Raw genomic sequence first — 18,228 nt, 5'->3', positions numbered from 1 at the left:
TTTTAATTTAAAAAATATTATGCTTTCCGTGGATCTTTTGGGGGCTTGAAGTTTTTAGGACACTCCTTTTATTTATTTATTTATTTTTTTGTAAATTAAAAAGAACTCTTTAAACCTAACTGCTGCTTTGCTGTAATCTGAATTGTCGTAAGTTTTTTCCTTATGTGGCCATTTACTAGGCTCAGATATTAACAGAACAAAATAAAAACAAGCTCTGAGTATTTGAAAATGACTAGTTTATCAAATATTGTATTTATTCATTACAAAAATGCCTTTTAGGTTGTAATTATACTAAGTACTTTTGAAACATTTTACATGACATGCTTTACTTAAATAAAAGCATATTGGTATCTTGGCCTCTTTTCCTTTTGTAGTTGTTGGGATTGAAAAAAAATACTGTTTAGTGCATTCTGACAGCATACTTTTCTAGGAATTTACAAACTTAAATAAACTTTTCAAAGCTTTTCGAAATGTATCTTTTCAAAATTTATTAGAATTTTAGGCTTTCTTGAAATAGTAAAAATAATTATTACTGAGGTTGGATTATTTGAAATGTTGGATAGTAAATGGTAATAATCAATATTAGAAAACCCTTGGGGCTGGGTTTTGGAAATTGGTATGGAAGGCAGCACCAAGTGTGCATTCTAAAAGAATGGCAAATAAAGGTTCTAAAGGTGATAGTAAACTTAAATTAAAAAAATTTTTTCTTACAGTTCATTCTTGTCTTTTGACTTATGTAACATTCAAATCCTATTAACATTTGATGGAAATATACTATGGAACGCGCACTTGAATTGCTGGGGTCACTTTGCTATATTTCTGTATTTTGGAGACCCAGCTTTTGAAAAAAAGGCCATCGTGACTACCTCAAAAAAAATAAGTCTAGCACCAAAATAAAGCTGATTTTTACTTAAGGATACAGCGTTAAATAAATTTATGTAGAAGAGGAATTGCTATATATCTTGTTATGTTTTAAAAGGTTATAAATTGGATAAAAATGTATCTGAATGTTATAAAAGAGGACACCTAGTAGTACTAGTCAAGAAAAGGACTTAAACAGGAGTATTTAAAACTATCTGCAAGAGACACAGAAGAAATGATCATTATGTTCTAGTTTTCCTTGACAGTTTTAAAAACCATTTTCTGGTACCTTAAAAAGTTGATAGCAAAATGATTTCTTAATCCAGTTTTTCATTATGGCTTGGTGTATTGGCAGGAATCGTGCATTGTCTAGATGAACAGATGTATTCTGTGTGGTTTTAGGAGTTTTTGCATGCAGCTTTTCATTAGGTCAGATATCTGCTGAAGGTCATCAGTATGGGGTTTTGCTGTAAAAACTTAATTGAGAGTACTATTTAACTCTCGATGGCCCACGTGCATTGATTTATCAATTGTTATCGATACTTTAGGGATATTGATGTGGGAAATATAAGGCGTGGGGCGTACGAAAAACCTTGTTAAAAAGTGAACACTAAGTGATCCACTTTGAATTCTAGTAATAAGAAACCTGATTCAGAAGCAAGTGCTTTGAAGAAAAAGGCCAACAAGGGAAAAACAGAAGGTTCTGAGAATTCAGACTTAGACAAAACACCCCCATCATCTCCTCCTCCTGAAGAAGACGAGGACCCAGGTGTTCAGGTAATACATTATTCTGATCCCGAGCTGTGGTTGTTTAGCGTGGGTAACTTTAGCTGCATATCGAGTGCACTGAACCTCCCTGGCTTTGTTATAGAGCTGCCGTAGAGATGGCTTTATTGTCGCCTGGAACATTATATCCATAGTGATGAGAGCTGGGGGGGCCAACCCAGAATTAAACTCCTGACTTCTTGGTTTTGCCATCTTTGACTCTGTGATAAATAAAACTGAGACTCTTCATTTATTTCTGTACATGTATCTTTTGATGTTTATGTTAGTGTTAACATAGTCTTAATATGTTGGTTCATTTAAAGCTTCACCCACATTTCTGATTTTCTGCTAAGTTTGGTTCCTTGTCAATTCTTTTATTTTGCAGAACAGAAAGTCCCAGTGTAATCTGTAGCTCGTCTTCAGGTCTCTGACATCTGACGGTCAGAGTCGAGATGTATTTGTGTAACCCTAAAGTTTCTGAACAAGTTAGTGACTTTCTGGACAGCAGCCCCACACAATTTTCCAGTGTTAGAGTCTCCTGGCTTTCGGAGACTTTTATAGGAATCAGTCAAAAAAACTGGCCCTGAAATAAACATCAGGAATTTAGGTTCTTGTGCGTAAAGTACACTGCCTTTGCTGATTGGACAGTAAGTAAGGGACCCCTACACGTGACCGTTAAACATTATTTCCTTGTTACGTTCCCTGGAAGCATGCCAGCTTGGTCCTCTGGGATGGCTGGGAATGTGGCTTCTGTGAATGACATCTAAGTTACCAAGGAGCAGTTACTGAGGATCCTGCCAGAAAAGCAAGCAGCCCCTGGAAGCGGGTTTGACCTTTTCTAATGGTTTGGTGCACTCTCAGTACTTCTCCCTGTACCTACTGATTTGCTTAAAAGTTAGAAACAAAGTACTTGCAATATACAGCTCTGTGCTAAAGAATTTCAGATAGATTTTGTGTGTGTGGGTTTAACTAGAACTCCCTGATATCTATAACTTCACAGACCGACGTAACCTTAGAGGACCTGAAAGGGCGGGGGGAGAGAGAGAGAGAGAGAGAGAGAGAGAGTGAGTGTGTGTGTGTGTGTGTGTGTGTGTGTGTGTGTGTGTGTAAATGAATGTGTTTCAGTTTGGTTTGGTTCTATAACTAACATAGTGATAAACTCTGGCAGTTAGAGTTAATCTTGTACTTTCCTCTAACTTTCCATATCAGTGAAAAGATATTGGGAAGGTAAGTAGCTATCTTTTAAAAAATTGTTTAGGGGGTTTTAAACTAAAGTATTTTTAATTATTTTGAATTTATTCCTTATGCCCACAGGTGTTTTTTTTTTTTCCCCTGAATTGCTTTTGCTTAAACTAAGACCTTTGTGCAGTAGTATTTGGACAATACTAAGAAGACTGTCACACAAGTCAAGAAAATTCTGTTGTTCTTTCACAAACACTGCTGTTTTTTACAAGTCTGTTTGCATTAACACAGACTCAAATGGACTTTATGAAATACTAGTGGTGTTTCTTTTTCCTTCTGCATTTCAGTTACAGGAAAATGCTAATCAATGCAAATGGACATCCGGGCATCCTTTCTAATTGGCTGGTGCTGAACTGTCACGGGTCAGACAGCTAATATCAGTAAACACACAGGTCCATGTTTCTCAGTGTCTCTTCTGCATCACAGCAACACAGGAAGTGACGCTGACTGCTTGTTTGTTGTATTTCTTCCTGTAGCACACGCGTAAAGGGCTTAAAGTTCTCGAGTTTTATGATCAACTTGTTTAAACGTTACTAAATGCCATGTCTTTTTTTTTTCTTTTTCTTTTAACAAACTGAAAAGTTTGTGTCACAAAGTACTACAACAGTGAGATTGTGGTAACACATTTAAATTTGTTCTTCAGCATACCTGTTTTAACTATATGAAACTTTTCTAAAACAATCCAAGTTTAACAAGCTGACCTGTTATTGTAGTGTTAATTCAAAAGTTTTGAGCTTTCAATGCAGTTGGTTTAAATGCAGTTCTTATATTTTATTTTGATTCCTCCAAATGTTTCAAATAACAATAGTTTTAACAGACCATAAAAAGCCTATTATGTGATAAATAATTTTATTTTATGTTTGGAAATTGGGAAAGGAACCTTGATATCCAAAAGAAATGAACTTAAGATCAATTATTATTTAGAAGGCAGAGAAGCCATGTAACATTTAAAACTTTCAGAAGGTTGAGTTCTAATTGTGTTTTGGGGTTTCTTTTACTCTTATGAAGTGACCTTGTATCCACTATTACTAACCCTATCACTGTTGCATAGATTTATAACACAAAGTTGATATGAGGGGAAACTTCCGTTATAAACATTATATTCACCAATATGCACATTTCTATTAGAAAAATAAACAGAAGTCTCTGTTTTTATTGTACTGGAACATTTCTTTAATATCAGAGTGGGATTTAGTGTAAAGGAGGTTTGTCTTAGACTCTGTCCAAGCTTAGACTCTGTCCAAGGATGTTTAGTTACTTGTGCTGCAAGAATACTAGGGCAGTGTGGCCCCAACCATGGAAACCTGATGAAACATCACAGTTGTGTCATTAGTAGCCCATTCTCCTTACAGTAATGACGGAAAGGTGAAACTGTAGATTCATCCATTTCCATTTAGCTAAATTGATATATCAAAAGAAATACAGATACTATACTAAATTTCACCAAATTAAAATGTTGTTCCTGATAATAGGCTTTTATATCTTAAAGAAACTGACAGCCAGAAGCAGGCAATGCTGAAGTAAGCAGAAGAGGCGGAGCTATTCCAGATCAGCTTTGGGAAAAGAGGAGGGAAGCCACATGACGTAGCCCGGCTTCGGAGCCTCATTGCTTTCTGATTTTCCCTTGGAAAGGTGGAGCTAGTTACTGATGACTGTAATCCTACTAATTGCGTTTGGCATTAACATGTCCCTTTAAGTGCGCTGTTTTAAGTGCTTTCAATGAATTCTTGTAGGAGATCTTCACAGTATACTGATGAGGCAGCTACTATCATTACCCCTAGTCTACAGACCAGGAAGCTGAGGTCCCTAAAGGAACTCGTCCAGGGTCACGCAGTGAGAGCCTGGCCTCATTCTAACGTGGGCACTCAGCTCCTGGACCCCCGAGGTCAAACTGCCCCTGGTGACGTGGGGCAAGATGGACGGTGGTAGGACCCCCTCTGGCCTGGGTGTCACCTCCACGTGGAACTGGTTATTCTGTGCGGGGCTGGAGAGGAGAGAAGGGTCAGAGGTGGAGCCTTTGGCCCACATCACCGCTCCCTCTCGTCTGAGCCGCTAGGAAGTCTGTTAATAAGATGTCCCCACCCAGCTCCCAGATACCTCCCGGCAGAGGGGTACATCGTGCCTCTGCAGCCCTGGCTGTAGGGCTGAGTTCACAGCCTCGAATGACCCGTCTGACGGTCCTGTTATACACAGTCGTAATGTGAGCTGTCTCACATCCCCTTTGAGAGCAGGGCGAACACAAGCTTAATACAGTAAAATTGAGTGGTTCCCATTCTTTGAGACATGGCACGGGGGCTTGTTGGTCCTGACTTGTGCCCTGTAGGTCCCATGCCCGTCCCTCCTGAGGTCTGCACGGCAGGGTGATTTGCCTCTCTCTGCCTTACTATCCCAACTTTAAAATTCGAAAGGCTCTTCAGAAGAGTTTATTTCATAATTCTTAGAGAACAGTTAGTATCAGTGTTACTTTTCTCAGTATTCTTTTTATTTCTTCCATGTGCTTTGCCAACTCACCCATGAGTTGTAATTGAACAGGGTTTTAAAATTTACACGTGTCATTTTAGAGTTATCTGAGATGTCATCACATACACATATTAATGAGAAGGTTATTTCTGTCTGTTTTTAATTAACTGACAAAACTATTTCTATATCAAAAAGGTCAAGCCATCTAGAATTGTTTTGAACAAAAAGTACAGAATCCTTTTTTCTGCTCCATTCATTTCACTCGCCAGAATTAATAGCTATTACAGTTTGTTGTGTCTTTTCAGATTTTTTTCTGTTATTGAAAACATACCCGTATACATTCATTTTTTAGCAAATATTCACTGAGTGTAGGGAAGTAAACAGGATTTACAGTATGTTTCTCTGGAGGAGTTTATATATTTATCGCCCACGCATACAAATAGATACACAAGGTTTTTTTGTAATCTTAGAACTATAAGCTAGCTATTGTTACTTGACTTGCTTTTCTTTTTACTTAACCATTTATCTGCTAGATGTTACCCAGATGCGTCATGTAGCTTACTAGACGTGCGCTTGCTGGGAAGGGGGATGGGCGTGTTTTACGTTTTGACCACACTGTCCTGCAAAGGTGTACTGCGTTCTATTTTGACCACTGGGTGGGAGAGGGCCCATTTTGCCAATAATCCTATTAATACTAGCTAGTAACAGTCCTTCACATTTTCATCAGTGCAGTAAAAAAAATTTTTTTAATTCCTTTTCCTAGTCACTCATTATAAATTCTGCCATTCAATCCTTCAGCTCTTTAAAAATGTTCAGACTCTTTCTTTCAGGACCAAGATGAAAATACAAACTTTCTATTTAACTGGGTCTCTGAGATAGTTTTAGAACCTTGGATACTACTGTAACAATAGTTATCTAGAACTTTATTATTCACAAATTATCTTCTCATGCCTTCACTTTCTTTGACTTTTTCTTGTGGGGGAAATTTTTAAAACATACAAAACTAGAATAGTATAACGAACCCCTATATATCCATCACCCAGCTTCAGTATTGCCTTCACGTTTGAGCAACTTACCGGCTGAACGAGGAGGAAGATGTATCGTTACTTCCATGTCCCAGTTAAAGGTCACGTACCCGGGAGTGGCAGGGCCATCGCTGGCCGAGGCGCCTGGTTTCAGATTGCCCCCATTTCCATTATATTTGTTGCCACTGTGATATCTTCTGTGATTTGCAGGGTTAAAGTCACCAGCTTTTCTTTACGATTATTATTATTTTATAAATGTACCGTGCCATTCTGAGAAGGGGGAGAGCAGCAGCTTTCTAAACCCAGGCTGTTGGGTTTTCGTTTTAGAAGAGACGGTCCAGCAGGCAGGTGAAGAGAAAGCGGTACACCGAGGACTTGGAGTTCAAGATCTCCGACGAGGAGGCCGATGACGCAGACGCTGCTGGGAGAGACTCGCCCTCCACAACCTCGCAGTCGGAGCCGCAGGTGAGTGGCCTGTGCAGTTCTCGTGTGCATTTCAAAAGATGGGCTGGAGGGCTTCCCTGGTGGCGCAGTGGTTGAGAGTCCGCCTGCCGATACGGGGGACGCGGGTTCGTGCCCTGGTCCGGGAAGATCCCACATGCCGCGGAGCGGCTGGGCCCGTGAGCCATGGCCGCTGAGCCTGCGCGTCCGTCCGGAGCCTGTGCTCTGCAACGGGAGAGGCCACCACAGTGAGAGGCCCACGTACCACAAAAAAAAAAAAATCAGAAGATGGGCTGGAAATTTTATAGCTGGAATCTGAGAAGTTCAGTAGAAGCGTCGGACTTTGAGCTGGGAACATTCGTCTTGTGTTGGTGAACACGCTATGGGAAATTAGTCCTTTAGGAGTGTCTTTTAAAAAGCCCCGTTCACTGGGATTTATTTTTGTACAAGCCTGTGATATGTAATTTGACACAATTTTGGAGAATTAATGGTCTTTGTTGAGGATGAGGCAGACCTAGGATGCAAGGAGGCTGAATTTACCTCCGAGAGTTCAGTGCTGTAGCTTCTGGGACTTTAATACACCACTCAAGCTTGTCTCCTGCTGCTTGGCACTGTAAGAGCCCCTTTATGAAATTATTGCCTTGTAGTACCCAGCAGGGCCTACTTTATTCTCTGTGCCATGTAAGTGATGGATAAAAGAGTTTGTATAAAGTATGGGTAGTAATGGAGGATTGATTATTGTGAAGATCTTCCCCCCACACACACAAAAGCCCTCTTCTTACTGTTACTGTGCTTTAGTTAACAAACTGGTAACCCATTGAAAAATATATTAAATACAGTTTTGTATTTTATTTGGTAATTTGCGCTCTGTTGTTATATAGCGTTTTATGTGACCTCCATAGATAAAAAGCTGCCTACAATAACAGAATGATGAGTATATTAACCCCATGGGTCCAGACGAGGAAAAGTTATGTTTCTGCTGTCACGCAGAGATCATTTTCTCTTAGCAGCTGGAATTTCTGAACGCTCCTTGGCTTTAGGGACCCATGCTAGTCCACACAATTAAACCACATAATCGTGAAGTAATAAACACAGCTCTTCCTTTTGCCTTTCTGCAAGGGAGATTTTTGTTCTTTTCAGTCATATTCCCCACTGGTGATCGTACCCAGTGATTTAAAGGGTATGAACTTAAAGGGTATGGAAGGAGGTGCAAAAGGGAATGATTTCTTGCTTTTACAGCTTAGAATGAAATACTTTCTGTTTGGATTCATTCATTCCACTTTATGTTTTAGGAATCTGTTGATGCAGACGGTCCAGTGGTAGAAAAAATTATGAGTAGTCGTTCAGTAAAAAAACAGGTAAGCACCGTGAGCTTAGAGCTTAGAGCTATCAAAACCTGTGGTGTGTGTGTGACTCTTAAATTATTTTTTGCTTTATAATTTCCTTTAAAAATTTCACTGTTGGGCTTCCCTGGTGGTGCAGTGGTTGAGAGTCCACCTGCCGATGCAGGGGACCCGGGTTCGTGCCCCGGTCTGGGAAGATCCCACATGCCGTGGAGCGGCTGGGCCCGTGAGCCATGGCCACTGAGCCTGCGCGTCCGGAGCCTGTGCTCTGCAACGGGAGAGGCCACAATAGTGAGAGGCCCGTGTACCACAAAAAAAAAAAAAAAAAAAAAAAAAAAAATTCACTGTTGAAAATGAAACTTCTGGTGATGTTTCTAATCCTGTCTGATTTATTAGTCCAATATCAATCTTTGGGATGTTCAGCCCAAAATGAAATTAAAATGTAGCAAACAATTAGTGCTTTATTACCCCATTTAGAGTAGGCAAGAACTCAAACGTCTCAAAAGAAATATATTAGGACTCCTAGAGTTGTAGGCTGCCTTTTTCATAAATATTATTTCCGAAAAATCATGACCATGAATCTATCTCTCATCTCTCTTAGGGAGGTCCCTACCCCAGCCCCCCACCCCCCGGAAGATCTCTTTATCATGTTAGCAAGTAGATGTTTTCTCATACTTTTCATATGCAATTGAAATATTAGTATTCTTTTGTTAGTGCAGAAGTGAAATACAGAACTATTTTCAGTGTAATTTTTGAAGATAATGTGACTTATCCTTCCAAATTATTCGGAATTCATGCTGATCCGCGAAGGTAAGCCCTAAGTACTTGTCACTAGCCTGGTGCCCATGTCACTGAGGGGCAGATACACGCCGTGACAACAAATTCCAGGAACACTGCATCTTCTTTTACTGATGGAGACTCCCCATTTCATCCCACCCTTCTTGCCCAGTTTGAGAAAACACTTTACTTTGAAGAAGCACATAGGCATCCAGATGCATTTACATATTCCAGCAAACCGTGTTTGGTGTCTCTAGAAAATGGTCTCCTTTAGACATCGGTGTCTGTCTTCTAGCTTGAATCATTGTCAAAGGCAGAGTTGTTACTTTTTATTGCTTTCAAGGTGTGTGGAAGACAACCTCATTGTTTTGACATGTAAAATAAGCTTTTTTTTTTTAAAGATGTAAAGTGTATACAAAGTGTAATTTCCAGGGAGAGAGATGAGGAATGTAGGAATTATGAGATTTAAAGTGAGCTTCTGGGTTTATCAAACAGGAAACGTTGACTATTCAGATACTATCTAGAGATCCTTGAAAATGGTATTGCACCAGCCGTAAACTGCTCTTTACCTTTGCTCCAGTACTCTCTGCTTTTGTATTGTGTTATTCAAAGTACAGATTTTTATCAGAAGATAAAACTCTGGTTCAAACAAAAATAATCAAGAACAACATGTCAAGATATTTTCATAATGAGTGTAGGTAGTGGGAGTGTATGGGGTGTCTATCTGGTAGCTCTTTGAACCTGAGGATTTCCTCTCTGATGAACATAAAATCTCAACCAAATTTCCCACCCGTTCAAGCAGAAATGAGCACTATTTAACTAATTGGAAAGGTTGCATTTTTGTCCTTCTAATGACTCTAGAACTGTTAACTTGTGAATTGTAGGTATATGGCAAAATTTGAATGCTTGGTGTACTTTAAAGAATAATCCCCTTCAGCGAATTGAAGTGGCTTGTTTGAATAAATAGCACGTGGTTTGGATGGGTTATAATAATTTTCATTCAACCGATAGTGCTTCAGCAGGCATACCCAGCAGGTTTGGGGGTTGCAAATTATAATTAGCTCTGTTATTCAGAGCTGCTTAGACTACGCATGATGTAGGGCATCACTTTTTCTTTCTGTTTTGCCCACCGGAGGGCATTTTTTGTTTTTTCTTTCCAACCCTTTAAAGATAGGTGCCCACAGTTGAGGAGTAGGTATTGCTGCCACTTACAGATGACCAGGTTTATCTTAACACAGGAGATTAAAAATCACTGTAACTGTACTTGAGGGTAGAGTATTTGTTGAGTAGGTGACTTTTAGGATGGAGAAAATTAATGGGAAATTTCCTCTGGAAGGAGAGATATGCCTTGAGGTATGATTTAAAATAAGAAAGAGGTATGGAGCCCATTGAGTCGCTTGTAGATTAGTGGCATTTCACAAAGGGCCATAGAAAACCATTAGAAGGTTGTAAACATTAGCAGGTGCTAACTTTTTAAACTGCTCATGTTCTCCAAATAGTTACTTTAGTTATCAGCTTCAGTAATATTGGAGGAAAGTGTAGCAGATAGAAGCAAAAGGAAATTTGAGATTTTCCCCCGGATTCTAGCTATGCCTGCTGGTCTGTTTCCTATTACCATGAATAATGGAAGACATGGCTGTGAGAAGGTGCCTTTGTCTCCCACTGGCAGCACTGTGGAAACTGGTTAAGGGCTCAGAGCCTCCCCAGCATGGTGCCGACACATAGTGGGGACAGTTAACGGGTTTTGCGATCAGCTGACCTCATCACTGTAGCCTGAGAAGCATCAGCCGTTACGGTGGAGTCGTGCAAACTCACAGAACTCATCCGGCAGAACCTCCCTAACTCCGCACCGCGCGTTACATAGGGATGGCTCAGGCACTTATGTTGTTCTAAACCCAAATGAGTGTGCGTGAGACCCAGTGCAAGGGACATAGGTGGTACTTGTATTTGAATTTCGAGGTAGATTTAAGAATGGACTTTTGTATTGTATAAAGGTTAGTTTTCTTCTTTTCCACATTTGGTCATCATGTAGCCCCTTCTGCTTTGAGCCATCTGTCTTTGGGGGAAAACAGTTCAAATCCTTTTTGTACCAGAAGGTCAAAAATAGTTTTGAAAGTGGATTCTGTATTATTATGTCCTATTTTCTTCCTAAATGAAGTATGATTTGGCATCTCTGGTAGAATATACAGCAGGTTGGGCCAGAAGTAGGAATGGATTCATACCTTTGCTTTATTGTTACCTTTATCAAGGCGCTTTCTCATTCTTTTGTGCATTGTTTAACAAAATTTCTGCCTTTTCACACTACAGTTTAGCTTTGTTTCCCCAGTGTGACTGCTTAATTTAGTAATAGGATGCTTGGGAAAGGTCATTCATTCTTTCAGGCCAACAGGATTATCATTTGCTGAACGGCTGTTTTAGAATCCAGGTGACCAGAAGAGTTGATTTAGTGCCTGGTCAAGGTTTCTGTTTCAAGTGAACAGTGGAACAAGTATGGTTCAATATGTTTGGAACTTTCAATTTCATGTGAATAGTAAGGATTTTGACAGACTGCTTTAGGAGCCTAATGAATGAAAAGATACACACATTTCTCAAAACTAGTCTATCGAGCACATAAAATTACTTTAGAGGACTCTCAAATTTAACGGTAACTGTCCTAGAAATAAATTTGAGTGGTGTGTGAAATAGTGCCTTGACTCAGTTATGCATCGGATATGCCCATTATGGAAAGGCTTCGGAACACTGGGGCATGGGAGGTAGAGGCTGGGGCTGTTTTCAACTGTCAAGAGAGTCTGGTCAAACCGACTGCCGTTTAGTGCGTAATTAAAATGATGCTCCTGAGAGCTTAGGAATGCACACACTTTTGTTAATTGTTTTGCCCTAAGTAAAGCAGAAGAGGCCAGCGTGATAATATTATGAAATGAAGGGCAAAACAGCTCTATTACAGCTCTCTACTTACAGCTCTGGGAGCAAGAAGCTGATCCAGTATGTGTGGTCAGTTAAACAAAGCACAGGGTTCTAATTTGGGACGTCCAAGAGAAATAGGTCCTGGGACAGTTCTCTACAAGCTCCAGGTGCTACTAAATGAGGTCTCAGAACCTGATCACCTCCTCCCAGACAGCCTGAGACTCTCTTGTTGAGATCTCCACAGCACACCCCCAGAGGCGTAGCTGATCGTGATGAGAAAATGGGTGTTCACGAGAGTCAGGGGCAGACAGCTGATGGCGTTAAGAGTTGGAACTTTCTGGAGCAGAATCGAGACAGAATGAAAACTGCCCCTTTGTTCAAGAGTTGATCTGTGTGCTTTGAGGCCCACTTAGAAGTTACAGACAGTGAGGCCACTTAGAACGAGATGGAAAGGGGACAGTACGGGAGGAAAGATCCGGAAGAAGGAAATCAGGAGATAACAGAACATAGAAAGGATAAAGCGTGTCTTTTTACTACCTCAAAGGTAAGTAATTTTGAAAAACTCTTTCAGAACTGAAAGAAATATAGTTAACATCAAAAAAGCAAAACCAGTAGACCAGACGTTTGAATTCCACTCGAGGTTTGAATTTCCTGATATGCTATGAGAAGCATCGCGAGATCTAGGCTCACCCTGGTTCCCCATTCTCCTCGGCTGACCACAGTCTTATCTCTGCCTTTCTACTGTGATCTCCAGTTCTGTGCAAAGATAATGTGTCTTGAAATGGTTGCTGAAATGTGGGAGTGGGACGGGGTAATGTTAAGGGCTAGAAAAATGTCAGGCGAGTTCGGGATGGATTGTTGCTTGAATCGACCAGAATTTACCTCTACAGTGATTGCAGGTTTATATCCCTGCTCTTGAGGGTACCCAGCAAACATTTCTTTTCAGCTTGGACACCTGAAAGTCTGGGACATGCCACAACACTGTAAAGCAACTATACTCCAATAAAAAATAATTTAAAAAAAGAAAATCTGGGGATACAGATGGTTTTCTGAACACGTGGATTTAAGAAGCTGCTTTAGGGTGATGACCGTTTATAGATCCATGAGGGCAGGATCAGATATTAATGGGTTTCGACCCCTCTCCTGAATATCCTGTCTTCTTACTGGTGATCTCTAAGCAGATGGAAAAACTGCTTAAAATTTAGGTTTAACTGATACGTGGGAGAGTTTTGAAGAAAAGTTTTAAGCTCACAGTCTTTGACAGTAGGTCGAAGATTGGGGATGGAGGCTAATCCTAGGCTCTTTGAGCAGATCTGGTGCCAGGCTGTCACCCAGTGAGAAGTCTCTGCTCCTTTGTTCGCCCTCTGCTGTGTTCTGACTTGCCTTAATTTTCTTTGCGGCACCTCTGAGGCAGTTTAGCAGCCAAATGTGACCCTCAAGGCAGGTGCTCTTGTAAGAGTGTAAAAGCAATCTCTAGACATCTGTAAGTGGTGTTGATTTTTTTACATCCCTGATTTATCTGATCAAATGTTCCAAAAGAACATTACATATTACAACTTGTTTAACAGCCTACAACCAAGAGGAAAAAAAATATTGAAAGAGATGCTTAAAATATTATATGTGCAGTATCTTCTGCAGACATTACAATAGGCAGGACCAGGGGAGACGTTCGAGATAATCTCGCCGCTGCACCCTTGCCTTGCTGATGGGTCACGATTTTAACCTCACCTCGGTGTCGTAGTTGGAGTGTTAATTTTATTTGGCTTGCTATGTGTATGTGACATCTTGTCTGAGAGATTTTAATTGTACCATTGAGTCAAACTGAAACTGTGAATAGTGATACACTGAAATTACAGCCTCGGAACAAGGTTTAGTTTTAGATGGTTTCTTGTTTAGCGTTATTAACTATATGGAGGAATAAATGTCTTTTAAATATTTTAAAACATTACAAAACCCACCATGTAAAGTTGCCATGAGGCGGCCAAAAATAATCCATATGGCATTCAGGAGAGCAGTGGCTAATTGGCTGCTGCCTGAGAAAATGGTGCACTTGACGTCTACTTAGCACTGTGGGTTTGGCAGAAAGCCACATTTGGGGTCAGGCTGTTGTGAATGAAGCTGCATGTGGTTAGGGACGAGCTAAAGCCATGCACGTCTGAGGAGCCGGAGCCCATCGGGTAGCGCGCATGGTCCGCCCTCATCCCTCTGGCCTCCCAGCAGCTCACCACATGCTCATCCTTCCAGGAGCGAGCGCCCTGTGCCGCTTCCGCGATGCCCGTTTGTGCCCACACGGGAGTAAATCATGACTTTGGAACATTCTAGTAGATGGTTTCAAGTGCATGCCTGAAATTTTCCTCTGTTGCAGAAGGAATCTGGAGAAGAGGTAGAAGTTGAGGAGTTCTACGTGAAATACAAAAACTTGTAAGTACATTGTGATTTCTTTTTTTTCCATGGAGGAATGTATTTTCAATGTACCAAATTTTAAAAGGTAATCAGGAAGTTTTTTTAAAAAAAAATTGGCACCGGGGAAATTCTGGTGTGGTTTATTCAGTGCCATAGGCCGTTGCCCACTAACTTTTCCATCTTTGATAGTTTATGAACTTTATTTTTCTGCAAAATGTGTAATTGGTGTACAGGCTGACTAGCTTTTGTGTATAACCAAGAAGTTCTTTTTAGAGGGGATGAAAGCTCATACGATAACGGAAAAGTGAGCAAAGTAGTATAATACCTGCCTGACTCTGAGAATGAATTTTGCTCCGCGGGGCTCCCTGCCTTCATATTTCACTGGGACGCTTGGCACCCGAGATGAGAACTCTGCTCTCAGGCAGAGGCTCTAGGAAATCGTGACATCACTCATGTTCTGAAATGCAGTGAGCTATGATTTTGTTGCTCCGTTTCCATTTCTGATTTTTGTTAGTGAATTTGAATTGCACAACTCTTAAGAAAGCTGCATGAGAAACCACCGTGATTGTAGATGGAAGCTGGATACTAGGGCCAGGCACGCTCTGACGAGGCAACCTCGTTGGAAGCATCAGTAGTCATCCTGCTGGGGAGGACAAATAACAATCACAGAACAAGGACAAAAATATTTATTGATAACATAAAAGTTAAATGTACTGTAAACTTTTTAAATGTACTTTAAGCTTTTTGAGGCAAGGAACTCAAGTACCATATTAATAAATTCTAGGGTTAAAGAGAGGCTTTGGGGAGCTGTCAGAACAGCTTAAGAAAATTTACCCTACCCTCGAAAATAAAAGCATCAGGCCTCGTGGTTTCTGTCATTCCCCCCGTTGCAGTTGGCACTGTGTTAATTAACGGATGCATTTCTGACGTTTGCGGGCAAAACCTTTTACCAGGTAAAAAGATGAAGGAGTCTCTTACCAGTGTTATTGTAAGAATGCAGTGAAATGAAAAATGCTCAGCAAACATTAGATGCTGTCATGGTTCTGTACTCAGAGCACGATGAGTTTACACATGTGCAAGTTATGCACATGGCATGGTTTCAGATCGTCTTATAAGGAGAGTGCAAAGACCAGATAAGGAGGAGAAAACGAAGTAAGCCGGAGAGTCAGAGAGTTCTCTGGCCGGTTGATCAAATCACACTCAAAGCACAGAAGTTTAAGTATCGATTGCCAGGAAGTGGCACCACGAGACAGGCACCCGTCCCGGTCAGCGTGTGGCTGTGGGAGGTGAGGCGCTCGGTCTGTGGGAACCATCTCAAGTCGCCTGCGCACAGCCCCAGAGCTGGGCCCGGGCTCCCTGCCCAGGTGCCACTGCCGCCAGCCAGGGGAGGCGAGCCACCTGTCTGCCATCGGTCCCGTGAGATGAGGCAAAGCAGTGCTCAGAAGTAGCTTTCCTCTCTGATGTTATCGAGATCTAAGGGAAGTTAACGTTTCCATAAAATTAAAAGTTTTTCTTAACCTTTCATTTTGACATGATTTGAGATTTACAGAAAAATTGCAAAAACAGTGCAAAGAATTCCTGGTTTTCTTCTTATAATTAAAAAGTATCTTGTGGAAAGATGCTTTGAGACTATTACGCATGACAGTCGCTAAGTGGTGATTTAACAATTCCACTGTTCCTCCTGAATTTACTGGTCGGGCTTCTGCTGTTAGGAAGAGCTTTACCTTCTTACCTGTCTGCTTATTTATAGCTGTGTGGACTTGCGGAGTCTTCTTTCATTCAGTGCGTCATAGTTCCTTACCGTCCTACCGTTACTTACTTGGCTCACATATCCCAGATCTGGCTGGTGGGAGCCCCTGCAGGCTGTCTCCTCCCTTCCTTTTGTCTTGTCCCCATCCTTCTTCGAGCTCTTCCTTACTTTCTGGCACCAGAGGATGTTCCTAACCCATTTGCAACTTCCTATTTAAGTCCTGGAACCGATCGTTTCTCTAAGGAGCCTTGGTTGTTTTTTACTGGAGAAGGGCATTTAGAAACCAAGATTTGGGTACTAGGTGTGCTCATTGCTGCTGGAGGGGTCATTGCTTCCAGACCTCTCAGTGGATGGGGCTAGGAAGGGCATGCACGTGCATGTGTATATATGATATGTATGTATGTATGACATATATACCTACATATGTTCCACACACATATATGTTTGTTATATATACACACATGCACGTCTGTCTGCCTACCTCCCTACCAACAAGGAAAACCAGTGCCTTTATAGTGATACTTCCAATTTATTTCAGTACCACGGGGTTCATTCTGTTCTTTCCCCTTCCAGTATTAATAACTCCATTCTTTCGACTATGAGAAACCTGGCTCCTGTTTTCCATAATATATTTTCTTATTTGTTAACCCTAGGGTGTATAGGAAGTGCTTTCAGAATTACTAGACCATATTTCTGTGAAAAAGAAGCCTGCTAACTAGCGTTCACTCAGTATTTGTTAGGAGTTCTTCTGTCTTTAGCCTGATGCTGTAGAGGCTAAATGCTTTTTCCAGTATTTCCTCAGGTTAGTTCTCCTCCCTGACCCCCTTCAGTGCAATGTTATTTGCTACTCAGTTTGGTTCATTAGTTTCTGTGTTTGGATTCCATTGTAGGCCGCCCCCACCCCCATCCTTGTTGATTTTCTTTTCTTTTTCTTTTTGCTTTTTTCCAAGTTCATGAAATATTAACACGGTTCAGTAGTCAGAACTGTACGCAAAATGATGCCCAAAGAAGAGACGCCGTCCTCCCTTCCTTTCCACCTCATTCCTAACTTACCTTTTCATTAATCCCAGATTTATCCTTCCTGTAAGTTTTGGCATGAATGTGCAGATAGATACTATTATTTCCCCTTCTTCCTTAAACACAAAGGAATAGCATCAGTACACATTTGCACTTTGCTGTTTTCACAATGCTACGTATGCTAAGTTATTCAACATCAGTTCATAGCGTCTTCCTCATTCTTTGTTACGACTGCCTAGTACTCCTTTGCAGGGCTGTGTCATAACTTATCCAGCCAGTCTCCTGGGTATGCCGGCATGTAAATGGATTCTCGTATTTCACAGTTACAGATAATGCTGCAATATATATTCTCATGCCTGTGTATTTGCGAATTGTTGGAGGCATAGCTTCAGGGTGAATTTTTAGAATAGGGATTGCTAGATCAAAAGGCATACATAAATGTAGTTCTGTTAGACATTGCAGAATTCCCTTCCAGAAGTGTTGTGTCAGTTTGCATTCCTGCCAGCAATGTAGGAGAGCACCTGTTTCCCCACAGCCTTTCCAGTGTAGTGTGGTGTGTTTTTTTGTTGTTCTGTTTCTTGTTATTTTTACTTTTTGTGGGAAGTCGTATTTCAGTGTGGTTTTAATTAGCATTTTCTTTTATTGTGAGTGATTTAGAACATCTTTTCATAAATGTAACGACCACTTTTGTATCTTGTTCTGTCAATTATGTGTTCCTATCTCTTGCCCATTTTTCTATTGTGCTTCCCTCCGTTTTTAACAGTTCTTTATATATGTGGGATATTAGTCCTTAATCTGCGTTATATGTTGCAGCTATCTTTTCCCAGTTTCCGTTGTCATTTGGCTTTATTTATTGTTGGTTATAGCATTGTAAGTTTTAAAAAGTGTTTTGTATATTGAGATTTATTAATCTTTCCTTTTATAGGATCTGACTTTTGAATCATAGTTAGAAAGCCTTTTCCTACCCCCTGGTTAAAGAGGAATTTGCCATGTTTTCCTCTAGTACTTGAATGGTTTCATTTTCTCTGTTTATTAGGTGCTTGATCCACTGGTGTTTACTCTTGTATATGGGGTAAAGCATGACTCTAATTTTTTTATTGTTTTCCAAATATTGTTGTTCCAGCACCATTATTAAAAAGCCCATCTTTGCCCGGGTGATTTGAGATGCAATCTTTATCGTGAACTGAAGATACATATTTATTGTATCCATATCTGTTACTTATTCTAATCTTTTGCTCTG

General features: G+C 40.6%; 1 protein-coding gene across 2 annotated transcripts in view; it reads left to right on the top strand.

The window, feature by feature from the left end:
- Positions 1-18,228, top strand: part of CHD7 (chromodomain helicase DNA binding protein 7) — a gene marked incomplete at its 5' end in the record, with an annotated part of 120,498 nt that overhangs the window by 51,724 nt on the left and 50,546 nt on the right. Inside the window, 4 exons of one of the 2 annotated variants that reach the window (XM_082674395.1) lie at positions 1,497-1,638; positions 6,681-6,818; positions 8,087-8,152; positions 14,184-14,239. The exons of the other annotated variant lie outside the window; for it this stretch is intronic. Of the exons in view, the coding sequence (XP_082530521.1) occupies positions 1,497-1,638; positions 6,681-6,818; positions 8,087-8,152; positions 14,184-14,239 (402 nt within the window). The remainder of the gene's footprint in view (positions 1-1,496; positions 1,639-6,680; positions 6,819-8,086; positions 8,153-14,183; positions 14,240-18,228) is intronic. 2 annotated transcript variants of the gene reach the window in all.

This window comes from Grampus griseus, assembly GCF_964374135.1.
Source record: "Grampus griseus genome assembly, chromosome: 17".
Classification (NCBI taxonomy): Eukaryota; Metazoa; Chordata; class Mammalia; order Artiodactyla; family Delphinidae; genus Grampus; species Grampus griseus.
Note: the sequence above shows the minus strand (reverse complement) of the source record. Positions and strands in the feature narration are given on the sequence as shown.